Source organism: Tigriopus californicus, chromosome 3 (assembly GCF_007210705.1).
Source record: "Tigriopus californicus strain San Diego chromosome 3, Tcal_SD_v2.1, whole genome shotgun sequence".
NCBI lineage: Eukaryota > Metazoa > Arthropoda > Copepoda > Harpacticoida > Harpacticidae > Tigriopus > Tigriopus californicus.
Window position 1 is genome coordinate 12,081,426 of NC_081442.1, and position 10,495 is coordinate 12,091,920.

At 39.3% G+C, this 10,495-nt stretch overlaps 1 protein-coding gene across 3 annotated transcripts; it reads right to left on the reverse strand.

Moving 5' to 3' along the window:
* Positions 1-9: 9 nt before the first annotated feature.
* LOC131878592 (uncharacterized) lies at positions 10-9,235 on the reverse strand. Of its 3 annotated transcripts, none has more exons than XM_059224632.1 (3): positions 8,664-9,235; positions 3,079-3,328; positions 10-1,487 (listed from the first exon to the last, which is right to left on the reverse strand). In XM_059224632.1, the coding sequence occupies exons 1-3, from the start codon at positions 8,745-8,747 to the stop codon at positions 208-210; spliced, it is 1,614 nt and encodes a 537-aa protein (XP_059080615.1). In that variant the 5' UTR covers positions 8,748-9,235; the 3' UTR covers positions 10-207. The 3 variants fall into 3 exon arrangements, with proteins under 3 accessions (XP_059080615.1, XP_059080616.1, XP_059080617.1); XM_059224633.1 differs by lacking the exon at positions 8,664-9,235 and adding an exon at positions 3,393-3,516; XM_059224634.1 differs by lacking the exon at positions 8,664-9,235 and adding an exon at positions 3,410-3,461.
* Between the last annotated feature and the right edge of the window lie 1,260 nt (positions 9,236-10,495).

Sequence of the window (10,495 nt, forward strand, 5' to 3'; positions counted from 1 at the left end):
ATGGGGAAATCTAATCAAAATGTTTATAGACCTTGACCGCCAATCCGTGGGAGAGATCAGATCTGAGCGACGAATGATTGAATATATTGGGATTGGTAGACGATAACTCAAACGTAGAAGAGAGTGACGAGTAATTTGTACTGTAAACGTGACGTAACGAAGGAAAAAAAAATCAAAAATAGAAGTGGTAACATCAATAAACGAATATCAAGTGTGTGACGAATTGTTCAAAAGGGAAACCAATTCTTTTGGAGCAATAACTAATCTTTTGACTGAGAGCAGATCCTTTTTCGAGAGAGTGATTATTTTTTCCTCGTGAAGGTCGGCCTTTACCATGAGTTTTAGTAGTAAGGTCAATGCCCGAAGATTGCGTTCCAGAAGAAGATCAAACAAACGGACCATTGTCGGCGCACGGTCAGCCTTGAGATCCATTTTGACTCGTTCCAAAAAGGCTTGAAAGCGCTGAAGGCTCTCATGGACCACATATAGCTCTTTCAAAGTGAAATTTGTGCCTAGAAAAAGCTCTTCGATCTTGGGCCCGTGCATTTCAAAGATGATGGGGATCAGAGTAGGAATCATGGTACCAATATCCTTCAAATTTTGCATGTCCACTGCTGAATTGATGGCTGTTTTGGGATCAAAAAGCTCTCTCACGGATATTATCTTGGAATTAATCGCATTCATGGTATCCATGGAACTTTGAGTCATATTCAAAGGGTCAACTATCTTCAATATTTCCTCCCAGATCTCTTGGCTATCCGAGTATTCGCTTTGACCTAAGGTGATGTTGATAAAGGTATTGAAGAACTCCAATGGTTCCTGATCCAAGCTTAGCGACGAATCTAGCTTCTTCATCATCTTAATGCCCAACTTGGTTTCGATATCGTCTTTGATCTTGGCTTTGAACCTTCGAGACATATCCGTCACGTCATTGATGCTGGGAAGGCCACCGATCTTCACACTCTTAATCTCATTACTCATGTGGGTCAGAAGTTGGTCTACGTAAGTCTGGAGTCGAAAGTTATCCGGGTCCGAATCGACTCTATCTACGGATTGTGGCTGGGATTTGAAGGGCGAGCTCAAAGTGTCTTGAATTTGTCTCAGCTTGGCCTGCACATCTTGTGTCATGTTTCCGTACATATGTTCCATCTCAATCCATGATGGAATACCTTCTATCACCTTGAAGTGCTTGAGATCCCAGACAATCTCGGCCCACATCTCTTGAGGAGTAGCCCAACGACGTCGTTTGGATGGATTAGAATCGACTCTTAAAGGGCTTTGAAGGCTCCTGAGAGGGGGGCGTTGAGCACGAAGTCTGGCAAATGGATACGGAGCAGGTGGGGGACCATTCTGGCGACGTGAGATTCCCCCGGGTGATCTCCACTTTCGCATCCCTCCAAATGGTCGATAGTTTCGGATGGTGTAGTCAAAGCGTGAAATTGCCGAGCTGATTCGGTCAAATCCCAGGCGAGCATGCTTGCTCCAACCTGAAGGAGAGCGATAAAAAGGTAATCATGATGAAGAAGAATAGACTGTTCGGCACTTGATATGCTTTTACTCTTGGTTTCACAATTAGGTCAAGCTGTGGCTCATAATGGATATTCAAGAGTGCACTACACGTTTCAATTGAATCGTAACCTAATCCCTTTTCCTTCTATGATCCGTTTAAAAAGAACAGTTTGAGATTGGAAAGTTATTGTTTGAAAAGAGAAAAAAATGTGAGCAAAAAAAACGGAATATATAATCAGATTCTTTAAACAATTGGCTAATACTAATTCGTCGGTAAAACAAGAATTGTATTACTGTCCTTGATCATTTCTTGTTATGCCTTGTTTTATATACCCAGACATGACAGTTTTTACATTGAATGGCATTATTTGTATCGGTTACAAAATCCGTGAACTTCAGCCCCTCAAAAAGAAGGTTGGGCTTACAAAAGGTCACTCGTTAAAAGACAACTTTTGAGTGACACATGGAAAGCCCTGCCACATGCTTTGAGTGAGCTCCTTGTCCAAATATTTTCCAAAATATGATTTTTTAGACAAGAGAGGATCCAACATGCATATCAGGCCTTGTAATGCAACTTCTATGAGTACATTTTGCTTTTATGGAACAGCGTTCAAATTCTTTAGGGATTTCTTAAAACACCAACGGATACGGAAGTAAGTTGAACAACTAAAACAGTCTCCCAAAAACAAAGTTTCTCCGAATCTATAAAACTTGAATGCATATGCCACTTTTTGTTTTTAGAATGTGTTCCATGAAGGAGCAAAAGAGGCAATTTGACCATTGTTATTGTTTATGGCTTCTTTTGAACCACAACAATATGAATTTACGCTGTATATTATAACCCACAATACAGGATGAAAGAAATTGAGGGCCACTTTTGACGCCCTCTGAAAATCCTTCTATCCAATCAAAGATCTGCTTGATAGTAATTTTTAAGGCTCCAAAAGTCACCCTTAATTTCTATCCACCGTATATGTATTCTTTCTTTAATATTTAGGACCATGTTTTAAAGCCACGCGTGTTCAAGTAATAGCAGCAAATACAACTGGTTCGAAAAGAGTTTTTAGAGATAATATGATGCTTTTTGTTTTTCTTGTACTTTTGGAAAAAAACAATTTTCTAAGTGAGCCCTTTTTTGCAGCATGCTAAATGTGCCCATTACCTCTTTTGCGTAGGATTGAGCATTACAGAGAGTGACTTTGGGAAAAAAGAATTATCGTAGTGAATCTGCAAGTTTACCAAGACGCGGAAAACACTTTTGAAAAATGTTAAAGATATTCAGCTCGCCACGAAATTATCATTTTCAAAAAATCAAGGCCATGGTCCTTTTCAGCCTAAAGCCATGGTAAATGGGTCTGGCAACTTTTACTCAACTCAAGCCTCGACAAACCAACCCCAACGTAGAATGCTGTCAATGCCAATGCAAAACTTTTTACTTGTCCTCTGTTCCATCCCACATCCGCTCGATTTCTTCAGAGGAAAAAATCCCAGTTTGAAGGCAGGCTCTTAAGTTTTTCAGTGCATGTTTTTCGCTTGAACGGCCATCCCATGCAAATGCACTCAACTCACGTTTTAGATCCCGGGTAACCCTGTTGAGCCCTGGCGACGAACCCCGACTTTGCAGGTTTTGAGCTAGATGGCCTTTGTTCTCCATTTGAGGAATGTCAGTGGTGTCTTTATCTCGTGTGGCCTGTCGAGATTCCTTTCGAGTGTATTGAAGCGTTGTTCCTTCCGCCGAGGGAATGGACGCCGATCCGGGCAAGGCACTTGAGCTTTCGGCATGACTTCGATGTGGCCTCAAATGTGAGGTTACAGATTTCTGGAAAGAGCAGATAAGTCGAGTTAACCTTAGGGACAATCGCGAGGGTAAATGACGAATGTACTATTGAGGTTTCAGGACTTGGTCAATGAAGCATGATGAACCTCAAGGAAGTCTTATGAGGTAGAATAAGTGGATGTGGGAACGTAATAGTCCAATATGTGGTCTAATCAGCAATCAATTGTTTATATAGGGCTAGTCAAGTAAACGCGTTCATGGACAACTGACGTTATTCCATGGAATAAAATCAAAGACAACATGCCCAGCCAAACCGCACTATGCATGCATTGGATTTGGACATTTTTTCCATTTTACATGCTTGTCTAGGCAATTAGCATTGCGGTATTGAGCCAATTTGATAGTGCGTTCACTGATTAACATCAAACATGCTCATTTAGTGGGGTTTAGTAACACAATTCCGCTCAAAATCACTCGATCACTCGTCGATTGGCAAGACGAGCAGCAATGAACCTTTAAATCTTGAAAGTGCCCTTCGGCATATCCGAAAGCGGCCGAACCAGAGATCTTATTACTTTAAGACTGTTACCCGTTTCCAAATCTTGAACATTATTGAGAAGCTGCCCTGTAAATCAAGCTCAGGTTTTGACGGAATGTCTAACCTGGTCTTAAAGGGCGTTAAGGACGCAGTCATACAGCCTCTTGCTCAACTTATAAATATTTCCCTGATCACTGGGTACATCCCTCAGGGCTGGAAATGTGGAAAAGTCATTCCACTTTTTAAAAGTGGTAGTCGGAGTGACATGTCAAACTACAGGCCGATTTGTATATTGCCAACGCTCTCCAAAATCTTGGAAAGGGTGGTCTACAATCAGATTTTTACACCCTTCAATGATGATCATATGTCTCCAAATCAGTTCGGTTTTCGCCCCAAACACTCAACATCTCATGCTGTTCACAACTTTCTGCAAAATATTTTTGAAAATAGTCATACATTTAAGTTCTCTGTATCAGTATTCATTGACCTCAAAAAAGCATTCGATACTGTGGACCACAATATTTTACTCGCAAAGCTGAAGTATTATGGGTATAGCCACCATGTAACAAATTGGCTTCGAAATTATTTGACGGGACGGGAACAGGCCGTTAAATTAGACGACAATGTTTCTAGCCTTTGCACTGTAACTTGTGGCGTTCCTCAAGGAAGCATACTTGGCCCACTCCTATTTTTGATTTACGTCAATGATCTTCCCAATGTAACACCGTTTAAAATAACAATGTTTGCAGATGACACGACACTTCAACATTTTGGCAACGATCTGATAGCAATGGAAGAGGACTGTAATTGTTGGTTCGAGAACTTAAGAGAATGGTTTAGAGCCAACAATATGTCGATAAACTTAAAAAAGACCAAACTAATGTTGCTTAATCCTTCTAATAACGCCACTAATGACTTCAATTTGGTAAGCAACGGTCAAATTGTTGAACAGGTAGGGACAGGTCGCAGTGAGTCCACAGTGAAATTCCTGGGCCTTTACTTGGACGAAAAATTGACTTGGAAGATCCATTTGAGGGAAGTGCGCAAGCAAATTAGTCGAACACTCTTTATCCTTTATATGGCAAGAAATGCTTTGCCGCAGAACATGAGACTTATTTTGTATAATGCTCTCGTGAAAACAAAACTAGACTATTGCATTGAATACTTTTGTCATTCCTCAGCAATAAACGAGCTATTGACCTTACAAAAGAAGGCTGTGAGGTGGGTTGTAATGGCAAAAAGAAAAGCTCACACAGCCGCATACTTCAAAAAGCTGAACATTTTACGAGTTAGGGATTTGGGGATGATTAAGCAGTTAAAATTTGTTCATGACTGTATGAAGGAGACATCTCCTAAGAACTTCCACAATTTTACGTACAAAGTCCGAAGGGGGGGAGACATTTACTTAAACTTACCTTTAGTCCGGAAAGCCTGGTTGCAAAACTTGCCATCTTTTGTTTTTCCCAAAACATGGAACGATTGCCAAGCCAATTTAAAAGTTAGGTATTGCCTATTCGTAACTCTGGAGCAATGGATTGGGTGTGTGAGAGAAAAACTTATTAGTTCGTACTCGACCACTTGCGACAAACACAATTGTTTCTCGTGCCGGTGATTCCGAGGTTTCTCCTCCGATGAAAGTTTGCCTCTAGACATTGCGTTTTGTTGCTAATCGACCTGCCCCTTGGAAAGCCGAGTGCCAGAATGCCGATCCGGACGATGCCAATTACCTGTTTTAACGTGCTTTAAGCACCCTGGACCTCATGAAAACAAGCCGTTATGGCTTATGAGGATCCACGGTCTCAAATCTACCAATATAACTGTTTTCTTTTCTTTTTTTTTTCTAATTGAGACCGAAAATACATACATACATACATACATACATACATTATTGAAAATTCAATGGGCTAATGGTGCGAGGTGATTGTGATGTTTGTCTAGTTCTCTCTCCCCAAATTGCCCAAAATCAGGGTGCCGGACGACATTTTTGCTTGAATTTCCTTTACTGGACATCCCCTATTAGATGAGAATAATATGTGGATCTGTGATAGTTTTGTATGCATGACTAACGAAAGCAAATACTTCGAGAGAAGTAAATCAGTTTGACGGATGGACGTAATTCAACATAAAAGGAGAGATGAATTATTAAAAGTTTTGAAGCAAGGAAGATCAAAGGAAAATCCTTAAATAAAATTTCAGTTCGCTTCGTGTTGAAGAATGCATTAATTTTCAAACATAATGAAGTAATCATCTGCAATCTAAATATTTATTATATTCAATCTTAATATTTATGATATTCTTAATCTTCATCTTCAATCCGATAGCATGTTTGAAATCGGATATACTTAGCGTCAGTTAATATTATACACCATTTATTTTCAGTCGAAGAGTTCAAAAATGGGGATTTTCAAACTAAATTACGTAAAGCATTATCAAGCAATTGCTTAGTCATATGAGCCATTAGTAGAGGGCAGATATAAAAGTTTTTCACATAGAAAATATTTTTTCACATAATTTGAAGTTTTAGCCAAAAAAAAAACCTTTACATTGCCATTACGTCCAAATGGCACTTTTTCTTCAATTTTGACCTGGGAAACTTCCACTTCACCTAGAACACTAAAATATGAGTTCAAGACAATTTGGTTGATCTCATTACTTTCTAAAATTGAAGCATCATTCATAAGTGAAACTAAAAGCAAGATAATATCCAATTTTTACAAACTTTTCAACTTCCTATGTGAAGTAAAGCAAATTTAAGCAAAACTGTTGCCTGGGCACCCTGATTTTGGCCATTTTGTGGAGGGAGGGAGAGTTTATACAAACATCACAGCCAACTTTCACCATGATTCAATTTAATTTAAAACTATCAAGTGAGTTATGCAATGAATCGGAATTTGAGTTGCAGTACATTTGGTATAAAAAAGCGATGAAAAAGATTGGTTCTATCAAATGCTTTTCAATTAGGCCAGTGAAGTAAGGAATTTCTTGGTCCAGTTACCCCGAAACATATTTTCACACAATGTGTCGATAAAACTGCGACTCACAGCACAATTTTAGCCTCACAGGCTTACAGTTTGAACTTGGAACCTGCTCCAACTTTCTGCGATCTGTGAGAGACTTTATCACTTCGTCGGTAGAATCGTATATATATATATATCAACCTTGGTAGAATAGCCCCCAGCACGATCGAGAGTGTCCAAACGGTAAACGTTATTCTCCACCGATTAGTTGGCGGTGCTACTTTTTTAAATCTTAACCTGACCTTATCAAACCTAATCTAACCTTACCTAACCTAACCCAACCTAACTTAACACGATATTAATAACCCTTAAAGTCTCAATCTAAACCTTTTAATATTTTGGCACAAATTTAAAAATGAGCACCGCCAACTAATCGGTGGAGAATAACGTTTATAGTGTCCAAACCGATTAAAATCATTGCGGATAATCAAACTTATTGTTATTAATTGGAATCATTACTTTATTCTAACACGAACATTTTTATACCAGCTCTTGCACCCTCCGGTTTTTTCTTTTTCCAGTTTTAGAAGCACTGACCCCTTCATCCGGAACAAAAATAAACTTCGATGAAAACTACTTGGAACGTGTAAACGGCAAGAGGGTTGGTCTGTGAGCTGTGAATCGCTAATTCGTCGAATTTATTTAATAGAATTTGTGTCGTGTTAATGGACCATAACGAATAAAATGTAGCGAGGCGCCGTCATTTTGGGCCTCTTGTGGAGGGAGAACTTAGACAAACATCACAGCCAAGACGCATCTACAGTGATTAAATTGAAGTTCCGGGTCATTAAATTGAAAATTATTGCTAAACTAGCAATGCATTTTAATAAACAGGTACAATTTTATTCATTAGCATACATAAGAATAACTAAACCTGGACAAAGTTGGATTTTGGATCTAATTTCGTTGCTTTTAAATTTTGAACTCTTTCAATTGATGATTTGAAAACCAAGGAAAGAATGTTTAGCTTCTTCTTTGCTTACTTTTTTGTGATCGGTTCAATTCTTTCTGTACCAAAATTAGTTCAGTGACCCTCAAAAACATGTGCTGACATTATCAGGCAGCTTTTGCGTAAGGGAATCGAATTTTGAGGCTCAGCCGTCCAACCCAATCACTGCACATCAAAAGTGTATTTCCCTTCATTATCATCTCATTTCATGATGCAATTTGGTGTTGCCTTCTAATCCAGTAACGAACTTTTTCCATTTTTTGGGCTTCTACCCTCCCCTTTAAAAGATACGTCACATGGACATTTTCCTGCCCATATACTGCATACACTCGAATCATAAGAAAAAAATATGCTGAATGGCCAGTCGATGACACAATAAGTTTTGAATATTATATTTTTTGGAGCCTTGAACCATGGAACTCTAAACGAATCACGTGGTTGGCTTGAACCAGCAGACTGAATATCATGGAAGTTACAACAATCGGGGTACAAATAGAGGTTGATAAGAAGATAATGGATGGCTCTTATACCGACCGATGTCTCCATCTAGACAGACCTTTGATCAAAGAATCTGCTTTGTATCATTGAACACCTCCAAAAGTGGACTAAAGAAGCATCGCGTTCCTATCCATTTCTACCAATAGCGTTTTTCTTCTTGCCGTAATATCAGATGTCACGCGATTACAACTTAATATCGCGTTAAAACTCAGGGCAATGGAAATCTTTGGACAAAAAACTAACTTGAGGCAGAGTGTTAGAAACTTCCTGCGATGTTGAAGCGATTCCTATTTCATCCAGGATCTGCCTGTCCACTTCGAAAGACGTTCATGTTAAGAGATTTTGATCGTACGTTTTGCGTTGTTCATGACTTACCTTTAATCTTGGGTCCATTAGGTTTCCTCTCACATGAACCAGTGTCAAGAGCATCAAGCAAAGTATTCGCTTCCAGGCACGCATCTTGGCTAAATAACTACCACACAATTACACAATTCCGAGACACCTTTTCATGTTTCACTGGAGATCTCTCAATTGGTACAAGTTTTCCATCCAACTACTAACTCTTGATTTCTCTCCGAGAATATCCGAAAAAGTGCTTCACCTCTGCGACTTTATCGACTGATACTCATTGGCAACAACCAGAAACTGTAGCATTGTGGATGATTTCTCGACCTGTTTGGGGTTCAATCCGAACAGGTTGGTGAGTGGATTGAGCCAGGGGGACCAGACCAACGAACGATTCGGGGATGGGTCGACCAGGATGTGAGTCCGACGTTTCAAGACGGTCAATTTCTCTCCTCCGTCCGTCCATCCATCCATCCAACCGTCCATGAACAAATAGTTGGTTGGTTGGTTCACGTCTGATTCCTAACTGGGCCAAACCATTGTCGGGTTGCAACTGTACCTGTTGTCTCGGAGAGGTGAGCATGATAATGATGAGCGAGAGAGCTCTTCGATCATGAAGCATAGCAGCGGCAACAACAACAACAGCAACAGCAACAGCAACAATCATCATGACGGATTGGAAATTAAAACGTTAGGTTAGCTCAGTGATTATGAGTGAAAAAAATTATGTCATGTCAGAGAAATCAACTTGCATGTACGTACGGTAGAACCCCGTTATGGTGAAATTTTTGGGAAACAATTTTTTTTCACTTAAATGGGGTTTCTCTTTTTGAGGTCGAAAAAGGTGCACAGGTTTTAGAGTAAGATGGGATATTGTCAAGACACTTCGTTTTTATTATCTACATCATGCATTTTCATTCTTTACTTTTTTCATATTCGACTCTTTGAATCTCGGAGACTCAAACAGATCAAAATAATTCTCATACTGGAGTTCCCAATTTTACGCAACATATATTTTCCAAGTTTTTTGGAGTTGTCCTAGTATTGTGAAGAATTATAAATAATGACTTTTATCTCTTTTCTACTCATGAGCACTTGGCATACGAATCTCTTCAACTCTGAGATTGATGGTGTACTTTGTTTTGGATAGCCATACATATCGGCAGCCATCAAGAACCCTCCACCAATAAGAAAAAGGGACCCGAGAGAAAAATCAGTTTTGGCGTCCCAGGGTAGGCAAATTTTTGTATCATGTCCAGAGATTTCAAAATTTTCCTTATAAATGGGTCGCTTTAAGCAGCATTTACATGGGGGCGAGTCGGTTTCAAATGATTTTTTTCCTTATAACGGGGTTCACTACAACGGGGTTCCAAGATAATATATAATGTATTATCTTGGGAAAGGAAAATGATTTAACTGATTTCTTCATTCTTTATAGCCTATATCGATTTTCGATAGATCGGAGCCAATAGTTCTGCTGTACGGCCAAGGCGGATGTGGGGTTTAAATTCTTACGCGAATTATGCGTCAAATGTTAGTAATTTGTAAAATGAGTTGAGTTGGCATTTTTTTCACTTTTGAAGTCCAAAGTGGCGTAACTGAAGGAAGTTCAATCATGCATTACACAAACTTCTTCACAAGTGAAATGTCTGTCTTTCATCGTGTTTTAAACATTCAAACCTGGTTGAAAATGGCCGAGCTCTCCTATGTATAATCTGGAACTTTTAATTGATGTCACAGATTTGGACCAGCTTGTTCACAATTACGATAGCGTTGGGCACTTCTATGACGTGCACCCCGTATTCCGATCCAAAGAAGGACATTTTCAAATTAGGTGAAAATTGCAAATGCCCACTCTATTC